This window comes from Mus caroli, chromosome 3, assembly GCF_900094665.2.
Source record: "Mus caroli chromosome 3, CAROLI_EIJ_v1.1, whole genome shotgun sequence".
NCBI lineage: Eukaryota > Metazoa > Chordata > Mammalia > Rodentia > Muridae > Mus > Mus caroli.
Genome location: NC_034572.1, coordinates 139653200 through 139676413, shown reverse-complemented (window position 1 = coordinate 139676413; position 23214 = coordinate 139653200). Strand labels below are relative to the sequence as shown.

At 37.6% G+C, this 23214-nt stretch overlaps 2 protein-coding genes and 1 pseudogene across 6 annotated transcripts in view; 2 read left to right on the top strand and 1 right to left on the bottom strand.

The window, feature by feature from the left end:
- Spata1 (spermatogenesis associated 1) overlaps positions 1 to 23214 on the top strand; it is a 40120-nt gene that overhangs the window by 13704 nt on the left and 3202 nt on the right. For 2 of the 3 annotated variants that reach the window (XM_021158634.2, XM_021158635.2), the window contains exons 7-14: positions 1153 to 1246; positions 2430 to 2514; positions 5631 to 5739; positions 6543 to 6668; positions 12243 to 12421; positions 14303 to 14401; positions 17719 to 17806; positions 20472 to 20542. In XM_021158634.2, the coding sequence (XP_021014293.1) occupies positions 1153 to 1246; positions 2430 to 2514; positions 5631 to 5739; positions 6543 to 6668; positions 12243 to 12421; positions 14303 to 14401; positions 17719 to 17806; positions 20472 to 20494 (803 nt within the window). In that variant the 3' untranslated portion in view covers positions 20495 to 20542. The remainder of the gene's footprint in view (positions 1 to 1152; positions 1247 to 2429; positions 2515 to 5630; positions 5740 to 6542; positions 6669 to 12242; positions 12422 to 14302; positions 14402 to 17718; positions 17807 to 20471; positions 20543 to 23214) is intronic. The other variant, XM_029474788.1, reaches the window with a different exon arrangement.
- LOC110291467 lies at positions 16114 to 17017 on the top strand (annotated as a pseudogene). The gene has a single exon (XR_002377571.2). The product of XR_002377571.2 is annotated as a histone H3.3-like (transcript).
- Positions 17862 to 23214, bottom strand: part of Ctbs (chitobiase) — a 15785-nt gene continuing 10432 nt past the window's right edge. The window contains exon 7 of one of the 2 annotated variants that reach the window (XM_021158637.2): positions 17862 to 19794. In XM_021158637.2, coding sequence (XP_021014296.1) covers positions 19603 to 19794 — 192 coding nt within the window. In that variant the 3' untranslated portion in view covers positions 17862 to 19602. The remainder of the gene's footprint in view (positions 19795 to 23214) is intronic. The other variant, XM_029474789.1, reaches the window with a different exon arrangement.

The following is a 23214-nucleotide window of genomic DNA, read 5'->3' as shown; positions in this document are numbered from 1 at the left end:
CTTGATTTCAGGGATCAGGGATTTCTAAGTCTTGGGAAGTATGCTTCACCACTGCAGCACTTTAAAGAGGAGATGCGCAAGTCAGACTTACTAAGGCAATGCCAGGACTTGAGCTGTGTTTTATTAAAGCCCGTGTTTATAGCACTGAACTAGAGGTGTACTGAATTTTCACTGTCGATTTAAAAGTAGTATACACATTATTAGTCTTCTAAACCTTCACGTGCCATTTCTTTGCTTAAATTTCTCTTAACTTTGTCACAAACAACTCAAAAGTACAAATCTGAGTTTCAAAGTTACTCCCTTTCTGTGAATCTGTATATTTTCATAAAACATTATTATTTTTCAAGAGTAAATATAGAAATAGGCCTCTTGTCATGAAGATACATAGATATTATGCTGCTATGCATCGTGCTTTGTATTGATGGTAGGAATGACCAGAATCTTGTATTCCTACCAGAAAGGACCCACAGGTCTTCTACATTTGCATTATTTCGTTGCTTGGTGGCTGAGGGTAGATGAGCAGATTGGGGTTTTACTATTACTTTTAAGCAGCTCTTATGTCTAATTTTAATTAATATTAATGAGATCATTTTGAAAATTTCTGTTTGCTTGACATTGCCTATGTCAACTGGAAAATAAGTGGTAGATAAATTAAAATAAAAATAATGCAGCTTCAAGTTGAAAAGAAGTTTTTGTTTATATGTATTGGTGTTTTGCCTGCATGTACGTGTACCACATTCATGCAGCACCCAAGGAGGCCAGAAGAGGTCACTAAAGAATCTTTTATTCATACAACTAATATATTGTAAAACTTATTCTGGAAAATATGAATTTGTATTTGCAAAGTTCATGAGATGAGGCTATAATATATACATATGAAAACAGTGCTTGGGCTGGAGAGATGGCTCAGCAGTTAAGAGCACTGACTGCTCTTCCAGAGGTCCTGAGTTCAATTCCTAGCAACCACATGGTGGCTCACAGCCATCTGCAATGGGATCTCATGCCCTCTTCTGGTGTCTGAAGACAGCTACAGTGTACTCATATAAGTAAAATAAATAAAAATCTTTTTTAAAAAAAAAGAAAAGAAAACAATGCTTTACTACTTTTCCAATATTTGAATTTTATTTGCCATTGCATGAACATGAACATCAGCTGAGGAAAGCCAACCTACACAAAATCACTTTGGACATTCCAAGTTGCTGGGATCATTGGAAGAATCAAATGATTATTTTGGGAACCTAAAAAGGTAACTAGTACAAATGTTGATTATATATATTCTACTCTGGAGTATAAGGAAAAGAATGTATTTATATAAGGATTACAGTCTTTTCAGATTAAGCAACAATTGTATAAGCAAGAGAATTACATTCACTTAAGATTTATATTTCTAATAATTTTCAATCATGGTAGATCCATAGTAATATCTTATTTTACTGTTCATATTAAATGTAGTTTATATTGATCATTAACAAGTTTGAAAGAAAACATAGTTTGGAGTTGTGAAGAAAGGATGGACCATCTAAAGACTGCCATATCCAGGGATCCATCCCATAATCAGCTTCCAAACACTGACACCATTGCATACACTAGCAAGATTTTGCTGAAAGGACCCAGATATAGTTGTCTCTTGTGAGACAATGCTGGGGCCTAGCAAACACAGGAGTGGATGCTCACAGTCAGCTATTGGATGGATCACAGGGCCCCCAATGGAGAGGCTAGGGAAAGTACCCAAGGAGCTAAAGGGAACTGCAACCCCATAGGTGGATCATTATTATGAACTAACCAGTACCCCGGAGCTCTTGTCTCTAGCTGCATATGTATCAAAAGATGGCCTAGTCGGCCATCACTGGAAAGAGAGGCCCATTGGACTTGCCAACTTTATATGCCCCAGTACAGGGGAATGCCAGGGCCAAGGGGTGGAGGTGGGTGGGGGGCTGGGGGGGGGGGAGTGTATTGGGGACTTTTTGGATAGCATTGGAAATGTAATTGAGGAAATTACCTAATTAAAAAAAAAAAGGAAAAAAACAAACAAAAAAAAAGAAAGGAGAAATTATAAAATTGGAAACTGATAAATATAACAATAAAATCTTAGATTAAAAAAAAGAAAAAGAAAGAAAACATAGCTCAGCATAATTTATATGTATATATATGTATGTGTGTGTATATGTGCGTATATATATATGAGTGTCTTCCTATGATGACCAGGCTGATCCTAAACTCCTGGGCTCAAGCAGTCCTCTGCTTTAGCCAGGAAAAATTTTAGGACTATTGATACAAGCCACCCTCTAGCTTTGAGATTAATTTTAAACAATTTTAGTTATATTTGTGTTTTTATCACATCAAAACAATCATTAATATATGAATAGTAGATACTAATACTCCCGGATCAAGTTTTAATATGTCTTTCAAATCTGTTCTTCTCTTTTAAGTCCATTTCTTTGGAAAAATAATGATGATGGTGATGAGGACGAGGAGAATGGTACCACAGCTCTCAGCAGAAGGCAGGCCACACTGGTATGATGGAAACTTTTACTTCAGAGTACCATTGCAACATGAGAGATTACAACTGAGCTACAGATTAAATATTTAAGTGTTTATTTATACTGCCATAAATATTTTCTTGTAATATCAGTATTACCACTGGTGATTCGATTTTTGTTTCTGCTTTTGTGAAGAGATAATATGCTCAAATAAGTGGGATGGACATGTTACCTACAGCAGCTTTGTAGATCGTTGTCTTAAGTGTTCTCACTGTTCCTAAGGTACTTTCATCTAATTGTCAGTTTTAGTAGCTAGTGTGTAACTTAAATATGCTGGTGGATGTAGTTCATTACTTCCGCTCTTTAGAAGAGATTGCTTGAGTGTGTTGACAAGGTATATAATAGTAGTTGATTGTTATCACCGGTTCTCAGTTACTAGCAGTGTGGCTTTGGATGCTCTGTTTCATGTGACTAGCAAAAGTCTAAAGAAGCTAATGGACACTATATCACCAGTTTATTCTGAAGAACTAATAAGACGTGGAGAGAATTTTGTGAATATATGCAGTATGAACTTAGGACATTATTAAGATTCTAGAAATACTACATTTAGTACAGCTAACTGTCTTAGTTAGGGTTTTACTGCTGTGAACAGACACCATAACCAAGGCAATTCTTATAAGGACAATATTTAATTGGGGCTGGCTTACAGGTTCAGAGGTTCAGCCCATTGTCATCAAGGTGGGAACATGACAGCATCCAGGCAGGCATGGTACAGGAGGAGCTGAGAGTTCTACATCTTTATCTGAAGGCTGCTAGCAGAATACTGACTTCCAGGCAGCTAGGATGAGGGTCTTAAGCCCATGCCCACAGTGACACACGTATTCCAATAAGTCCACAGCTTCTGATAGTGCCACTCCCTGGGCCAAGCATATACAAAGTATCTATTACCAGGCACTATTTTAAGCATTTTGCACATATTAATTCAATTCCCATTTCTTCTACAAACAATAATGAAACCTTAAGAGGTAGATATGATTATAAATCTTGATTATTGACTTAATTTGGATTAAAATGTGCCTAGGAATTAGTAAGGAACATTTCTAGGTGTGTTTGTGAGCATGTTTCCAGAGAGATAAGTGGATAAGACCAACCTAAGGGAAGATACCACATTCCAGCATGCTGGGGGCCTGTATAGAACACAAGGGAAGAAAGAGGGAAGTCTACTCAGTAGATATTCTTGTTCTGGTACTGGCCGGCCACTATGAAGCAAATAGTTTGCTGGGCCATACAGTCATGCTGCATGTTGCTATCTCATCATAGGAACACTAGTACTATAGAAAGCCAGCTATGGCCTGAGATCTCTAAAACTAGAGCTGCAGTCGATCTTGCAGAGATGATCAAATACAGGTCTTCTCAGTGGCTGAGTGGTCTCTGCTAATGAACTCAGTGAAACTCTGATCTTGGCAACTCGCCCTTAAACAAACACGTCTTCTCTCAAAGCCCTTTCCTCAGGATTTCAGAACTGTATCTGGTCATCATGACCATCTCCGTCCCCTTTATTTCCAGTTCCTGTTGAGGTTTGCTCTATTGCTGGTGTTGTAATACGAAATTCTACACCAGAAGGTCTAGGCCTACGAGTGACTCCTCCTGTTTACAAGCTTTTGTTGTGCAAACCTTGTTCCTTGATTTACAACTATTGACGAAATAAAATTGGCTACCACCAATTATTGGAGGGAATAGAAGTAGGTGGTTTTAGAGTGACCTGGTTGGAGGAGGAGGAGGAAGAGGAAGAGTGAGAGGGGGTAGGGAGCAGTGAGGAGGGAAGAGGAAGCATGAGCACATGGCCAAGAGAAACAGCAAGTATCTGGGGAACACCACTGAGGAGGTAACGGGCTACAGTTAGAGGAGTAGGTCAGGGAGACCCCCCAGTAACTGTCAAAGCTAAATAAAAGAACCATAGTCTGAGTCTTATTTATTTGTAAGCTAGTTGGGGATAAGCTTAAATTGCTTATACTACAAGTTCCTTGGTTTTGGCCCTCTCATTCAAATCTTTTTGCTCTTGATGTAGTCTTGCCCCTCCAAAATGCACCATATTGACATTTCTATGCTGTGTATAGTGTTATCTAATATAAAGTGCATCAGGCTCTGCTCAGTGTGCATTGGTGCCTACACTATGAGTTACTCTTACAATTGCAGGATTCTGTGATTTTATTCTGTGTGTGTGTGATATATATATTTTACACACACACACATATGTATGTATATTTGCCTGCCTTCCATTTGTGGTATTTAGAAAGATGTATGGAGAAATTCTAATTTCTATTACCTTGGAGAAATCTGGTTCTATAACTTACTCCAGAAACAAGACTTGATTAATTTAAAGGTAATAACTAACTAGTAAATTAGACAATTAAAAACCTAGCATAATTGAAAACAATTTAAGATCTATAAAAATAATGAGAAAAACATCAACATGGCAAGGCTTGGATTAACAAGAACAGGTAAAAATAGGAAAATTGAGACAAGAGCTGGCAAGATGGTCTAGCAAGTTTAGGTGCTTGCCGTCAGGCCTGCTGACATCAGGACCCACTTGATGGAAGAGAAGAGTTCTGCAAGTTGTCCTCTGGCCCCTACAGGCATATATCACACACAACATCAAGTATATAAATAGAAAAACAAGGAGAAGGGGGAGGAGGAAGAAAAAGCGAAAGAAGATGATGATGAAGAAGAAATATAAACAGTGCATGTAGAGCATATAAGAATAAGATACAAAACAATATGCTAACATTTTGAAAATGCAATAGACTCATCAATTTTTCTTGGCTCAGGGTGAAAAACAGCAGTATCCATCTTAAAACTTTAAGAAGCGATTATATTGAGCCACTAAGACTAGAACTCTTGAAAAGAAATCACATTTGGAAGAAAGATAATGAATTTTTAAAGCTTTTGTTTATACTGTCTTCATAAAATGTCCAAGTATTAGTGAAATGGAGAGGTGAGACATAAGAATAATCTATAGAGATAAATGTGAAATTGGGAGTTCGTCACTCTCCAATAAAAAGGATGTTGCTGATATGCATTAGCAAACATTTGTGGACAAAAGAATGCTTGCCCCTGTCAGGTTCTGTTCATTCTCATGCTTGCTTACAGATGTGTGACAAGGAGTACACTGCCCTGCCAGATCTGATTGATTTCCCTTCATTTCCTTCTCAACGAGTTTCTTCAAGATTAACTGATACCTCTTTATTAAAAATTGAGAGTAAGTTATTTATGAGACCATGAATATAGATATCTCTGTGTGAGGCAAAGTTAACTATGTTAATAAGGAATTATTGTTTAATGGCCAAAAAGTTTCAGCTCATGAATACTTTTTAAAGTTATGGAGATGGATGGTGGGAATGGTTATACAACATTGTAACTTAATGTCACTTAATTGTACATTGAAAATAGCTGGCCGGGCAGTGGTGGCGCACGCCTTTAATCCCAGCACTCGGGAGGCAGAGGCAGGCGGATTTCTGAGTTCGAGGCCAGCCTGGTCTACAAAGTGAGTTCCAGGACAGCTAGGGCTACACAGAGAAACTCTGTCTCGAAAAAAACCAAAAAAAAAAAAAAAAAAAGAAAATAGCTAAATGGTAAATTTTGTTATACATATTTTACTATAACAGAAAGCTACATTACATTAATTTTTGTTACAGTATTATATTAATATTTGCTAGTTACTAATATTACTTTATTCACAAACATGTATTTTCCATCAGACATATAAGTATAATAACTTTGGGTCCAAAATAAATAAACTAAAAATTTCAAGAATAACTTAAACCTGACTACCTAGTTTTACACATATATGTAAATGCAGAAGAAATATGCTGTTTTATAAATCCATGCAAATCAAAATGTCTCCTCCATGTTCTCCATAGTGGTAAGAGCAGAAAGAAAAACATGGTTTAGGTATATTTTATTCTTGCTGTTTACATACTTTCAGGTTTTTAGCTCTGTCTTTTGGAATATGAAACATCTTTTAGCTTTTCAAAATTGATAACTGGGTTATAATCTCTCTAGGAGAGAAGATTATTGAACAAATGAAACAAGTAAAGGAAGAACGAAAATATCTGGAAAATATTAGAGAAGAACTAATAAAAAAAGTTGAAAAGCTATTTGAACAAAATAAATCGAAACGATATCATGGTAAAGTTTATTACCCAGATTTTATAGCTATAAATAAAACTAATCCTAAGTTCTACAAGTTGATACAGCATAAACTAGAATTATAATTAATATTTAAGGTTTCACTTGTTACAGTTTATGTAATACATGGTTGAAATTTGCTCAGTATAGAAAACACAGTCATTCAACTTGTTTCCTACAGAGTAGGAGCCTTCTTTGAGTCTTTGAGCTGCCATGGGTACTTTACTTTGGGATATATGTGCCTCCCTGCTTTACTGATATGAATGAATGAAGGAATATAGGAGGAAAAAAAACATTTTCTTGCACTGTAATGAGAAGGAATATGGTTAGGGCTAGTAAGAATGAATGGAAATGTAAGCCAAGGTGAAGAAAGTATGATTATAAAAGTATCTTTTATTTGCCTGATGTCATTGTCATCTCAGAGGCTTACTGCCTGTCTGCTAACCTAAGCCTAGTCCTGGAAGCTTCTGGCCTCCACATAATTATCTAGGCCTAGAATGTTTTCAGCCTCTGAGACTTACAGATGAATAAGCTCACCCTTCCGAGCTCTTTCTGAATTCTGGCTCGCTAGTCACCTCAGCCATTCCAGCTCAAAACTCCTCTCCACGCTGACTTATTCAAACTGGCTTCTCACAGAATTGCTCTGCTTAACCTCATAGTAACTTTAGCAATATGTTCTAATCTTCTGGCTCCTTCTCTGGCTCATTCTCTTTACCTGTGTCTAGCTTGTTCTCTCTTCAACCTCTCTCTGTAAAACTCCCCTAGTAAAAACTGCCTCTGAATTCTACAAACTGAACTGCCACAAACTCAACTGCTTCCCAGTTCACTGACTTAATCTAATTGACTAGAACTCAGAGATCTGCATGCTCCTGTCTCTTGAGTACTGGGATTAAAGGTGTGTACCTAAGCTTGTTCTATACCAGGCTCACTTTGAACTCAGAGATCTGCTTACCTCTGTCTCCTGGGATAAAGACATGTCTATATTCCAGCCGGATCACACAGACCTAGAAGGTCTTCAGATGTGACCTCTTGCCAGTAAAGCCATGTTCTAAATTTAAATTCCTCTACAGATAATGGCTTGAGAAATATTAGATGATTTGAGAGGCCTTCATTTTGGGTTGAATTTGAGGATTATGAAGAAAAAGCCATATGTGGGATTAATTTATTTTAGAATTCTTAATTTATAGCAAAATGCTAAATAGTACAAAAAGCATCTTGAAGGCCATGGTTCATTTCATAAGCTCAGATGAACATGTTTAAGAATATTAAATCATTACTTTAGAAGCAGCAGCAGTGACTCAGCCTTGAGTAATGTTGGAAGAATCTAATGAGCACTGGAGTAGATGTCACAGGGACTAGATCCCAATACTTACTTCAGCAAGGTTTTCCTTTTCCTTGGACCTATTACTCTTTCCATATCTAAAATGGAAATTATTGGTCACTACTTCAAAAGTAATGTACACAAGAGGAGGGGGAAGAGATCCTGCTGACTATTATTTTAGGTACTAAGAGTGCAACAACGAACAGAATAGACCTGGTCCTGGCCCTGCTATGAAAAGTATGCTCCTATGGTAGGAGACTGATAACGAGATTATCAGCTAGTGATCCACATTTTAAAACTAATTTAAAAGATCACAGTTGGGGCTGGAAAGTTGGCTTAGTGGTAAGAGAACCAGCTGCTTGCTCTTCCAGACGATCTAGGTTCAGTCTCAACAGCCATACAGTAGCTAGCAGTCACCTGTAACTCCAGTTCCAGGGGATCCAATACCTCTGACCTCTGTGGGAAATACACACACAATGGACAGATGTGCATACAGGCAACAACAACAACAAAATTTAAAAATATGCATTAAAAACAGCCCAGTTAAGAGCAACACATTATTGGCCTTTAGCTAGGGTTCCTAGGAAGGTATTTCTTAACAACTACCCAGATCAGATCAATGAGGCAGGCGAGTAAAGAAACAGCAGTGCGCATAAGAGAAACCATACTCGGCAGAGGAAGAGGAAAACCTTGTGGTATCCACGGATGAAACAAGGCCATGGTAGCTGGAGCGTAAAGTGGAAGGTAGAAAACAAAGAAAACAGAAAACAACTTCAAAAAAAATTATTCTAAGTAAGGTAGAAGCTGTTGGAGAATCTTAAGCTAGGTATTTACATAGTTTTTAAAACATTTCAGCACCAAGTGCTGTGGCACACACCTTTAATCCCAGCACTTGGGAGGCAGAGGAAGGCAGATCTCTGAATTCACAGCCAATCTGATCTACACAAGTTCCAGAACAGCCAGGACTACATGGGGGAGCTCGGGGGTGGGGGTGGCTTGCAGAGAGAGAGAGAGAGAGAGAGAGAGAGAGAGAGAGAGAGAGAGAGAGAGAACACCTAGGGCTTTGCAATAAAACTATTTATGTTTTTAAGTCCCAGCCTGGTAAAACTATTTGTTTTTAAATGAAGATGCTAATTACCACTGAGTGGAGTAATGGTTACTGGGTCAAAGGGACCACTGAGAAGATAATGCAGCTTTCAGAAAGATGCTAGTACTGTGAGCTGCTGAGTGGAAAGCAGGGCGTGGAGAGACAGCTAAGCATTGAGCTGAAGGTCCGCAGCTATGTGGCTGTCATCAAACCATCTTAAATGTAGAATTTTTCATTACGTTTTCAGTTCTATGATAATCTCAAGGAAATAAACACAGGGCAGTTTGGTGACCTACTGCCAAGCAGACTGTGTATATTTAGACTTCCCTTAGTACTGAAATAATTTACTTTTCTCAGCAAAGGGCCTTCGGGTTGAGAAATTGCCTGCATTAATTAACCTTTTTCATTATTGTAACACAATACCTGATAGAAGCAACCTGAAAGGGAAGAAGCCTTTCAGAATGAGAATTTTGCCTCATGTTTAAGGAGGGTAAATTCCATTCCAGTATAGAAGGCATGTGGAGAGAACATCAGATGGCTGGTTCAGGCAGGAAGCAGAGAGGAGAATGCTGGGGTCCTGCTGGCTTTCTCTCCTCCTACCCATGGTATTCCACTACTGACATTCAGGATAGGTCTTCCATCCTCAGTTAATCCTCCTTGGACACCCTCAAAGATACATGCAGAGGTGTGCCCCAGGTATTCCAAATCCAGTACATACTATGCTATAGAAAATAAGGGAAATGTTTATAGAGTAATTTTGATAAATTGTAAATGTGAGTCATCTGATTCCACAAAACAATTTGATATGGTGGTTGAATCAATGAAACAGTCCTAGAATGTATCATATCTTCCAAAAATAAAATAAGTATATATTGATATGTATGCTATTTTTAATTTTTTTAAGTATTTATGTGAATGCACTTACAACTATGTGAATATATATGGGTACCTGCAAGACTAGAAAATGACATCAGATCCCCAGGAACTAGAATTAGAGGTTGTTATGAATTTTCTGATATGGGGGCTGGGAACTGAATTTAGGTCCTTTGAGCTTTCTCTACAGTGACCTCAGTACTTTTTAATAAAGACTTTTCAGACACTGTTTAAAGACAAACCTGGTTATGGTTCATAGATGTATCATTACTTTAGTCTGTTTGTAAGTGGCTTGGTTATATAGCTGTAAAGAGACACCATGAACAGGCCAACTTATAAAATAAAGCATTTCACTAGGGGCTTGCTTACACCTTCAGAGGGTTAGTCCATCATGTTGGGAAACATGGCAACAGGCAAGCAGACGTGTCGCTAGCGCAGTAACCAAGAGCTTGCATTTGACCCCCAAGTAGAAGACAAGAGAGAATAAGGCTGGCATAGACTGTTGAAACCTCAAAGCCCACCCTCAGTGACAAACCCACACCTCCTCCCCTCAAAGAACCCCACCGACTTCACAGCAAGCACTCAGACCACCACATTCCCTTCTCTGGCCTCCAGTAGTCAAAACACAATACAAAATGAACTTAATGTCACTTCAAAAATCTCTATAATATTTTAGTCTTTGTGTGTGTGTATATATGTTTTTAAAACAGTATTTAAAAGCCCAATTTCTTCTAAGAATCAAAGCAATCTAAGTGCTTTTAAAATCAAAAAGCAAATTACATACTTCCAACATACAATGACACAGAATATATGCTATGTGTGTGGTGGTGGCAGGGGTGTTGATAATCTGGGAGAGGTGAGGAATGAAACTTGGGACAGTGTCGTCTTTGCAGACACTGGGTCATAGCCTTCCAGAGACTGACCTCGTGGTTTACTTTTCTTGCACATTTAAAAACTTATCACCTTTGACCTTTACAATAAGGATGAATTCTATTGACTGATAAACAGAGCTCAGGGCTAGGCCCCAGAGGAAGGGTCTGTGTTAAGCGTAAGAATAGATTCTGTTGGTGAAGTATTTAGAATACATGGTGCCTCTTTTATATGGATATGTTCTATTCATTGCGGGACTAGGACCTAAATAATACTCAGGCTATTGGGGGGAACCAGGTGGAGGCTGACTCCTAATAGAAGAGCAAAGAATCACCAGGTTGATTATCACTTATCACTCTGGTATTCCAGGTGACCAGGTGTCATTCATTTTCCTATTGTTGAAGGAAATTGTCCCATGTGATTGACAATCCTGGTTTCGTCAATGGTTATTCTAAGCTGTGCACCCTACATCCATTACTAAACCACTTTCTTAATCCAAATTCCTAAGGTCAGCATTCTTCCAACAGGCAACACGCTAAGGTCTGTCACAGCAATACCCTAGTACCAACTTCTGTCGTAATTGCTTTTTACATTGCTTTTATATTGCTGTTAAGAGGCACCATGACCAAACCAGGCAGTGGTGGCGCATGCCTTTAATCCCAGCACTCGGGAGGCAGAGGCAGGTGGATTTCTGAGTTTGAGGCCAGCCTGGTCCACAGAGTGAGTTCCAGGACTACACAGAGAAACCCTGTCTTCAAAAACCAAAAAACAAAACAAAACAAAACAAAACAAACAAACAAAAAGAGAGAGAGAGAGAGAGACAGAGACACTATGACCAAGGCAACTTGCGGGGGGGTGGGGGTGGGGGGGGACACGACAGACAGACAGACAGACAGACAGACAGACAGACTATGACCAAGGTAACTTATAACAAAAAGCATTTCATTAATGGCTTGCTTATAATTTCAGAGGGTTAGACCCTGATCATGATGGTAGGAGACATGGCACTTGGGGCATGATGTAAGCTGAGAGTTTACATCTGATACACAAGCAGGAGGTAAAGAGAAACCCCTGTCTCCAGAGATACATCTACCAACAAGGCCACACCTCCTAATCCTTCTCAATGAGTTCTACTAACTTTGTGCCAAGCATTCAAATCTATGAGCCTATAGGGGTCCTTCTCATTCAAACCAGCATACCAGTCATGGTACTAACCAGCAAATGTTTCTCTCAGCTCTGAAATTTGAGTAAGTCCATAAGAGATAGAAAAAAGGAGAGAAGGAAAATGCTTTTAATTGGTTGCTTCTTGCTTCTTGCTTTTAGATTTTTGGTTTTTGTTAAACACTAGGTCTTTCTTACCTTAAAAGTTTAATCCTTTAACGGTAACAACCTATAACTTTTGTAGTTTGTGTTTTGTTTGTAGCCTCTGACAGCTGGAAGAAAAAATACTTAGACACCAAGAAAGTCACAGCATCATTGGAGGAAGTTTTAACAAAACTTCGAGAAGATTTGGAACTTTACTATAAAAAACTGCTCATGCAGCTTGAAGCCAGGGAGATCAAGATGCGACCAAGGAACTTGGCAAATATCTCAGATTCTAAGGTACTGTGTAAACTGTGCCCTCTTCCACAAGAAAAGTTCTATCCAGGAAGTATGTTCGTATGTTTTTAAAATAGGAGAGAAACCTGGCCCAAAGTTATGAAATATAGAAATCTTTCCTTTACCTTGGTGGAGGTCAACTAGGCAGAACTCTGAATCAGTAACAATTACCAAGGAATGCTCTAGCTGCCTTAGGCAAATTACCATTACAAAGAGATAAATATCTGACAACTAGAGTAAGCTGTGGAGCCCACTGTAGTCCTGTGTGAGAGGGCTTTAAGCACCCACAGAACTTAGAATATTCTAAAGAACTTTTTAAATTATATGAAATTTTGATCAAATCATTTTTTGAGATAGTCTTGAATCTTACACCACAGACAAGATTATCTTTTATTGTATAATTTTACCACATAATTTAATAGGCAAAAAATAAAGGAATAAACCCAGGAACCACTTATCACATTGCTTTTTATTAGACTGATCTCACATATCCAAAATAGTTAAAATATCTTAATTATGATAATGACATCATTGTAGACATGATGAAATAGTGAATGTTTACGATTTTAGGTAAATTTAATATAAAAAAACCTAGCTAGGCTAAAATATTTACTTGCCATATTAGTTGATACTATTTTAGCATACTTAACACTTTTTCTTACAGCTTTATTGGTTCAACATGAGAATCTGGTTCACAAGAGAAGTTTAAAATGTTTGTTTTGTTTTTTGAGACAGTTTTTCTTTTTCTTTTATTTTATTTTTAATATTTTTTTATTACGTGTTTTCCTCAATTACATTTCCAATGCTATCCCAAAAGTCCCCCATACCCTCCCCCCCACTCCCCTACCCACCCATTCCCATTTTTTTGGCCCTGGCGTTCCCCTGTACTGGGGCATATAAAGTTTGCGTGTCCAATGGGCCTCTCTTTCCAGTGATGGCCGACTAAGCCATCTTTTGATACATATGCAGCTAGAGTCAAAAGCTCTGGGGTACTGGTTAGTTCATCATGTTGTTCCAACTATAGGGTTGCAGATCCCTTTAGCTCCTTGGGTACTTTCTCTAGCTTCTCCATTGGGAGCCCTGTGATACATCCAATAGCTGACTGTGAGCATCCACTTATGTGTTTTGAGACAGTTTTTCTTGTGTAACCTTGGCTGTCCTGGAACTCACTCTGTAGACTAGACTGGCATTGAATTTAAAGATCTGCCTGCCTCTGCCTCCCAAGTATTAAAGGCATGCACCACCACAGCCCTTCATGGAAGTTTAAATCTCTTAAATAACTTTAGTAAAGAGCATGGTCCTGCATAGGTTTTTCGAGGAAAGGTATTTTTATATTTTCTTATATAAAGCAGTTTAATAAACATATATATATATATATATATATATATATATATATATATATATACACACACATACATACACACACACACACACACACATATTTAAATAGTCCTAATCTGATTCAGCTAATAAAATGCTATGTTAATTTTTAGGTGTTTGCTAATAATCTTCATAAGTTAATAGTGTTAATGGTGTTAAATTGATGTCCACTTTACAATAGCAATCGTGTTTAACGAGACAGGAGCTTACTGTGTACCCAGCCTGGCCTTAACCTTGAGATTCTCCAGCCTCAGCTTCCTAAACACTGAGATTACAACTATGCACCATGATGCCAGCCTCATTTTTTAAAATAATAAATGACTAGCGTAGAACAGAAGAGGGAAGTAGTCCCTAATGCACAAGATCGCAACAGAAAGACATATCCAAAACAATAAGTTTGTCTTCTGAAATAGATTTTAATGACCACTTCATAGTTTATGTTCATAAGACTATTTATACTAAATATACAACTATACTAAATAAATAATTTTATGCCCCACACAGAATTATCTTATAATCCAGATTACTGAAGTACAGCATGCAATTGACCAACTTAAGAGAAAATTGGATACTGATAAAATGAAACTCATATTAGAAGTTAAGGTAATCTATATTTTTCCTAATCTGATTATAACGTTCATCTTAAAATAAAGTGTTTGGCATTTTAACCTTGAATGTTATAAGGGTAGCCAGGACTGACTCTTCTTAAGCTGTTTCTTTAGCATTAATTAGATGACAACAAACAAAATGCATGGAGAAAACTAAGTACAATAAAAAGATGCATGTTGTAACAGGCAAAGGTAAGAGTTTACTCAAAGTAATTAAAGGTTAAAGGACCATGTGAGTCAGTACAATATGAAAAGAAGATAAATACATTTTAAAAATCGTTCCTACAGTTGTGTAGCACGCACAAGGTCCTGAGTTTCAGACATTTATAAATGTGACGAACCTATGGTTAAGCCCCCTATCTCCCTCTCTTTCTTCCCTTTTCTTGGGTAATCATTTTCTTGTTATTTTCATACACACAAAGCATGGCTCTTCTACTGGATGCTAAATTTCCTTCCGAGCACAGAGTGCCTTGGTATAAGCCTTATTTCTCCAGTAGGCGCTTTTGTATACTAGATGTTTAGTAGGTGATCTAGAGCATTCTTAACTCATGCCTTTGTTGTGCTTTTTACATATGTGTGCATATACTGGTTTTGTTTGTTTCAGCCTTGAGGTTCTTGCAGTCCATTGTTCATGATAGACAACCACTTCTCTGCTGAGATTTTAAAAAACAAACTCTTTTGTTGAACAGGAGACTATATATTCTTTCATTAAAGCATATATATATATATATGCATATATATGCCGGGCGTGGTGGCGCACGCCTTTAATCCTAGCACTTGGGAGGCAGAGGCAGGTGAATTTCTGAGTTCGAGGCCAGCCTGGTCTACAGAGTGAGTTCCAGGACAGCCAGGGCTATACAAAGAAACCCTGTCTCAGAAAATCAAAAGAAAAAAAGAAAAAACAAAAAGAATATATAGAGAGAACTGGAAAGCTAACCCCAGAAATTCTCCACTCATTATTTTTCCAGAATAGCTTCATGGTACAGAATTATCACTTTCTAGAATAGAGATGTTATATACCTCACTATTGAATATGATTGGCACGGCTACCTAAGGATATTAATTAAGGACTTCAACTGTAGCTTGTGTGAGTAAGGACCCACATTTTGAATTTGATCTACTGTTTGTTAATTTAAAGTTACAGTGGTCTACTACTTTGAACAGCTTACAAATGTGACTTATGACTTGAGCATAAATAATAATTTGGTTTTAAAAACACAAAACAGTAAAGTTTGGGGCTTATGGATTAGGAGAAAAAAATCCCATTTTTAACCATAATGACTACAGGATATACAAGCAATACTAAGTGTTTATTGTATCCTGAATGAACTGCCTAAAACATTCCCACCAATGCTAATCAGAAATAAAGGGCAGAAAAGCAAGCCTGGGCCTTTTGCAAGCATATTTATTCAAGGTAACAGAGAATAAGTAGTGCTTCTAAGGGTTTAATGGTGTTCCTTAACAAAATTTGTTTAAAAATATAGCATGTAGCCAGGCGTGGTGGCGCACGCCTTTAATCCCAGCACTCGGGAGGCAGAGGCAGGCGGATTTCTGAGTTCGAGGCCAGCCTGGTCTACAAAGTGAGTTCCAGGACAGCCAAGGCTATACAGAGAAACCATGTCTCGAAAAACAAAAACAAAAACAAAAACAAAAATACAGCATGTGACACGCTAAACCCAGGGAAGCCTGAGTTCTTTATTGTTTAAGAGTTCGGCAGAGCGGTTTGGTCGTTCGTTGGTGGAGCATCTGCTCGTTCTGCTCGGCGATTGCGGCTCTTGTTCGAGTGCTTCCAGCGCCGCCTCGGTCTCAGCAAGGGCCCCAGACTCGGCTTTGGGTGAAAGAAGATGGCCCGAACCAAGCAGACCGCTATGAAGTCCACCGGTGGGAAAGACCCCCCCCCCCCCCCCCCGCAAACAGCTGGCCACCAAGGCGGCTCGGAAAAGCGCGCCCTCTACCGGCGGGGTGAAGAAGCCTCACCGCTATAGGCCAGAAACCGTGGCTCTGAGAGAGATCCGCTGTTACCAGAAATCGACTGAGCTGCTCATCCGGAAGCTGCCATTCCAGAGATTGGTGAGGGAGATCGCCCAGGATTTCAAAACCGACTTGAGGTTTCAAAGTGCAGCCATCGGTGCCCTTCAGGAGGCTAGCGAAGCGTACCTGGTGGGGTTGTTTGAAGATACCAATCTGTGTGCCATCCACGCCAAGAGAGTCACCATCATGCCCAAAGACATCCAGTTGGCTCGCCGGATACGGGGGGGAGAGAGCTTAAGTTGAGGCGGTTTTTATGGCATTTTGTAGTAAATTCTGTAAAATACTTTGGTTTAATTTGTGACTTTTTTTGTAAGAAATTGTTTATAATATGTTGCATTTGTACTTAAGTCATTCCATCTTTCACTCAGGATGAATGGGAAGAGTGACTGTTCACAGACCTCAGTGATGAGCACTGTGGCTCAGGAGTGACAAGTTGCTAATACGCAGAGGGATGGGTGATACTTCTTGCTTTTCATGATGCATGTTTCTGTATGTTAATGACTTGTTGGGTAGCTATTAAGGTACTAGAATTGATAAATGTGTACAGGGTCCTTTTGCAATAAAACTGGTTATGACTTGATCCAAGTGTTTAACCATACATCACTGTGATAGAATGTGGGCTTTTTCAAAGGTTGAAGATACAAGTTTTAGCCACAGTGTAACAGTTTCCTTTAAAAAAAAAAGTAAACCTGGCAGCTATAGAATACACTATGTGCATTTATAATTGCTATTTTATATATTGTAGTGTTCAACATTTTTAAATTAAATGTTTTACATTCAAAAAAAAAAAGAGTTCATAGCTGTTCCAGCCTTGTTCCAGCCTTGTGCTTTACACTGTGAGCAAAGTACTCAAGTTTCCTTAATTATGAAATGAGAACACCAAAGATTTAAGACCCTTTGAAGCATTTTGGGCACAAAGTATATCCTATCATGCTTCTTAATTACCTGTCCTTTCCTGGAGCATCTTGTGTTCAGGGTCCTGTTAGCGTCTGTTGTACTTGTTACACATTGAGATTTTTGAAGTTAGAGTAAAAAGTAAGGTTCCTTTTACTCTATATTTTAAGACCTTTCAACTGCCCTTTATATACACATAAAGGACATTATCTCATGTACATCTAGTGAGCTAGGTGTGCCTGTTAAACAGGACGTATAATATATTAATTTATTGTAGAAACCTAATAAGCATGAAGGCATGAAAGGCAAATGAGGACTGTTCCAACACTGAGATGGTTTTAGGAAGATAAGATGAACTTCACTTTCTAAAGCTAACTCTTTCTACAGATGAGAAAACAAGCAGTTTCAGATTTACAGACATTAAAAGCTGATCTGACACAGAAGAAAATGGGCGCACCTTTCCGACCTCCGATGTGTATGTTTGTTTACCTCTTGACATTTTAACTCTTTGATCAAAATAAGTCACTGTGTTTCTTGGCAATGTTTTATTAAATCATAAAGCTGATTTAACAGTTAAAGAAAAAATTTAAAAATTATAATTTTTACCTTTTGTATAGCATAAATCTATATAGTAGGTGTTTAAAGATTTTGTCTATTACTTATTTTGTAGTACTACATTTTATAATTACTTATTACAAAATAATTACCAGTATGATGGCAAAATCAATGACTAGTAAAACATATATTTTAGTAAATACAATTTTGTTAATCACATTTTGATAAAAAACAATTGCAACTACATGCACAACAAATTGTGTCTAATAATTTGTGTTAATTTTAGAAATGTAAAGTGATTTTTATAAATACAAAGTTATTCATCATATACCATGGAAGTAAATAGTTTTACTGTCATAAATAGTTATGTAAGTAGAAAATATAATATTGTCATAACAGACAGTTGATTAATCACTTATCCCAATTTGGAAGGGGATCATATGTAAAGAAGATAGGCCTTATGTAATGGAGTTCAAAGGATACAAACATTTAATCTATGTTCTTTCAGGAAATAATATGAATATATTGTAATGATTTGTTTTATTTTTACTTAATTTTATATGCATGGATGTATGTCCATGTACCATGTGTGTGCAGGAAGAGTGAGTCAGATCCTCTGGAAATGGGGTTGTGACCAACCATGTGGTTCTGGGAACTGAACCAAGTCCTGTGGAGGAGACCAGCGCTCTCCCCTGCGAGCCAGCGCTCCAGCCCAGTAACTACTGATTGCTTTGAGAAAGGAAACAAGAACTGCTTTATGCTAGACATTTATTTTCCCCAAAATAGTCTTTTAGAAAAAGGAACAAGTTGAAAGAATAATGTTCTTAGGTAGCTTAAAAGCAAAATGCAAATGCAGAAGAAAAATGTGAAAAGTAGGCAAGCAGTGAGTGCTAACCTGTGAGGGACCCTGGGCGACTGCAGGGGGAACAGTGACTAGGGTCAGACTCAGCAGCAGCTGACCCTTACAGCAAGCTCTCACCTGGATCTTGTCAGGTAGCTCTAGTCCAGGGTTCAGGCATTCCTCAGTCATCCTCTTGCATTCCATTTGCATGCCTATCTTTATCTCAGACGCTGTCTAAGTGACTCTAATGTGTGTATGTCCTGAAATATTCATATGTACTGTAAGGAATCAGGAACCAGGAAAGCCATGCCTACTCATTCAACACAAACTGCTTCTCAGAGGCTAAGTTTTAAAGACTGTGTCCAAAGCCAGTGATTTCCATTTCAAGTTACACATAGTTCTTGTTGGCCTTTTATTAGCATATATTAATATAAAATTAGTGGGCTTTATTATAATATTCTATACATGTGTGTATCGTACTGTGGTAATGTGCACTCCCTTCCCCATTATCTTCACTTGTCTACCAGTCACACAGTTTTAAAATCTATATTGATTTTAACAGTATATTTCAATAACAGGAGAGAAAATTGAGCATGAAATTTTGAAAATTATAATCCTGAAACATGGAGGAATATTTAATAGAATAAATTGACTTGTTTCTTCCTTTTATATTCCTGGATATCTAAGATATGTATGCATTTTTCAAGTACAAATGAAAATTTTCTTTATTTCTTACCCGTGTAATTGAGTATACCAATAAGTAAGTTATGGCAACATGACAAAAATATATACATTTTTATCTCTTCAAGAGGTAGATCTACTTATACAGGTCAGCCCTACAAGTCTAATAGTCTGACAAAAGATGCTCCACTCCATCACAGCCTTGGTTTTAAGGCTCCCCACATTTCTTGCGTTTGCTCTCTGGCTAGAGCATCATCGGAGTAGTCAAGACAGTTTGCATTCCACATGCCAATGCCCCGCAAGCCGTAGTTTTTGACATATGCTGCCTTTAGTGAGATGCTCTGTGGGTTATCATACCACACTTGATGAAAATGGCCAGCAGGATCCTATACAGAAACAATTAAATTGGAAACTTAAAGTATTCAGTACAACAAGGGAAAAATACTGAAATCCAAGGATTCAAAATGCATGCAATAAAAATTTTAAAAAATTATACCATATTACTTTACTGCTCTATTTTTCATGGTTATATACATGATATTTCTAAATATTACCTTATGGTACTTTAGCAACAATAAACATTACACAAGTTAACCTCTACTTAAGAGGTATTTTATTGAAGAACCTTTCTGCCTTAAGATTCCTTATTTGATCTGTTCCAACTATTAGTAACCAATATGTACACTTGAATTACTGCAGACTGTAGAGCTTTTACATGCTCAGACTTCGGCAGGGCCTGGTGATGAACACCTGGCAGCCTCAAGGATGAGGCAAGAAGGTCATAAGTTCAGAGCAAGCCTGAGCTCCAGTGATACCCTGTCCAGAAAACACAAGACAGAACTGACAGTTCAGATCCATATGTTTTCACTCTACAAAAACTTGTTGAATAAACAAGGCAGGTGCTGAGATAAAATATTTCATTATATTATGTCTTAATATTCCACTAGGCAACTCTTGAATGCAATGCAAATAAAAACAACAACTGTTACTATCTATAAAAACCCGATTTATTTATTTATTTATTTATTTATTTATTTATTTATTTATTTAATGTTCTTTACAGTTTCTGGAACTGTGCCAACCTAGAAGTTCAACAGATGAATATTGTTTGTGATAAATCAGCCAGATGAACAGGTAACAGCAGTGGAGGAGGGAAGTGCTGCCCCTTGCTGGTCTTACAGAATTGATTCTGAGAGGCTGCTGGAGGTGACTCAGCACAGAGCTGACTGAGAGAATGAACATACTGAGGTCTCACACTTACCTTCTACCCTGCCACACTGTCTCTCCAAAAACACAGGTTATCAGAAAAGAAAGAAAATTAAAGGACCAGATGTAGGCAAAAGAACAAACGAAGGAGAAAAAAAATATTTTAAGGAAAAGGTCAGAACTATAATGAAAAATAATTTACTGCTTTTAAATGCATTAGGAAAGTGCTTAAAGGCAACTCTGAAGGAGCCAGTAATATTTTGTCCCTGGTAGCACTCTTGGAATTAGTTTCCTGATTAGTCTAAAGAGCAGTAGTAACTTGGTAAGCAAATAGGCTGCAGTGTATTTCAGCTTAGTGAACAATGCGGCATACCTCACTCTTAATTCTTTATCTTGCACATTACTTGGTTTAAGCATGTATAAACTATACCTGGTTCTAGAATATTGAGTTCAAGAGGAAGCTGCTATTGATGAACAGGATAAAAGAGCAGAGTGATTCTTTTCAAGCGCAACAGAAACTTGATTGTAATGTGACTAAAAGTGAGAGCCGGGCAGTGGTGGCCGCACACCTTTGATCCCAGCACTTGGGAGGCAAGGCAGGCAGATTTCTGAGTTCGAGGCCAGCCTGGTCTACAGAGTGAGTTCCAGGACAGCCAGGGCTACACAGAGAAACCCTGTCTCGAAAAAACAAACAAACAAACAAAAGGAACATAACAGTAACAATAGAGTGTTGTTTAAAGTACCACTAACTGGTTTCCAAGGCTCCCCAAAATGTTTCATGAATTATTTAACCTCAAGTAGTATGTTTTGGATAGTGGTTACCAGGACACACTTGTCAGATGAAATGAATATTTCATAAATAAGAGTTAAGAGTTCAAGGGCTTTAAACATAAATGATAAGTAAAAATGACACCAACCTTGATTTTATTGGTGGATGCTGTGTATTGTGTTGAAAATCATACTGAGTCACATTGATATATGCAACTAATACATGTGAATAAAACTATCATAAACTGTGTCTAGAAAATAAACTAAATATACTTAACTCAAAAACCAAGTCTATTCTTTCAAAGAATAACTAAAATAGTAGTCCTATTAAAGACAGGAAGGGAGAATGGGAGGCGTTCAAAGGACACACTGTTTCAGTCACACAGAGAGAAATGCTAAGTGCCATCATCACTGTGATTAAGTGAGGTACCAAGGGTTCAGAGCGTTGAAGACTGCTGACTCTAGCTGATTATGATTTCACATACCAGTTATAAAAGATGTTAAGGAATGGATTTAACCACCCTACAGTTTACACATATATCAAGACTGGTTGTATATCATAATTAGATACAATTTTATCAATTAAAAATGTTATTTTTTTTAAAAAGAATGTTCCTACATCTCCCTTACTGAAGAAAAATTAAGCCAATGGTCACAAAACAGTACATGACAGTATATGTGTTTTAAATTATATATAACTGATTACTATAACCATAACATACTTCTCCCCTGCCTGGTTCTGAGTGGATTCAAATGGGCTCTATGTTAAATAAATAGCTATATGTATTGCAACCTTTTTAAAATATTTTAATATAATTCTATACAATAGAAATCTCAGGCAACAGATATTGTCTGTTTTCTAAATATATTTGGTCATAGCACATGCATGCATATTTGCACATGTATGTGTTTGTCTATATATAATGTTAACAGTTCTCAGAACAGAGCTCTAGAAATATTGCTTAATATATATTATATATACATATTATCTTAGTCAGGGTTTCTATTCCTGCACAAACATCATGACCAAGAAGCAAGTTGGGGAGGAAAGGGTTTATTCCAAGCTTACACTTCCACACTGCTGTTCATCACCAAGGAAGTCAGGACTGGAACTTAAGCAGGGCAGGAAGCAGGAGCTGATGCAGAGGCCATGGAGGGATGTTCCTTACTGGCTTGCTTCCCCTGGCCTGCTCTCTTATAGAACCAAGACTACCAGCCCAGAGATGGCACCACCCACAAGGTGACCTCCCCCCTTGATCACTAATTAAGAAAATGCCTTACAGCTGGATCTCGTGGAGGCATTTCCCCAGCTCCTTTCTCTGTGATAACTCCAGCCTGTGCCAAGTTGACACAGAACTAGCCAGTACACAATATAAATAATATAACATACATACATATATGTGATAGGATTATAATGTACCCAAGTTTAACTATTAGGCATATAATTTTGATTCTGAAGTCCAGAGTGCTTAATACTGTATTTGTGTAGTAACGTGTTTGCAATCAATTTTCTATAAACAAATATCAGATCATCACTCAATACTATAGAGGCAACAAATAATGAGGATTTCTATACACCGTAAAGTGACATCATTCAAAGAGACTTTTAAAGATAATTTGTACTTCAAGATTTTTAGGTAAAAAATGGTTTATTTTTTTACCAGATTGTGAAACAACAATTCTATGTCTCTGGAATAGATGTGTCTATTGCTACTCCTATTTTTTTTTAACCACATCCATAGTTCTTCATGTCTGTCTTTCTTTCTTTCTTTCTTTCTTTCTTTCTTTCTTTCTTTCTTTCTCTCTCTCTCTCTCTCTCTCTCTCTCTCTCT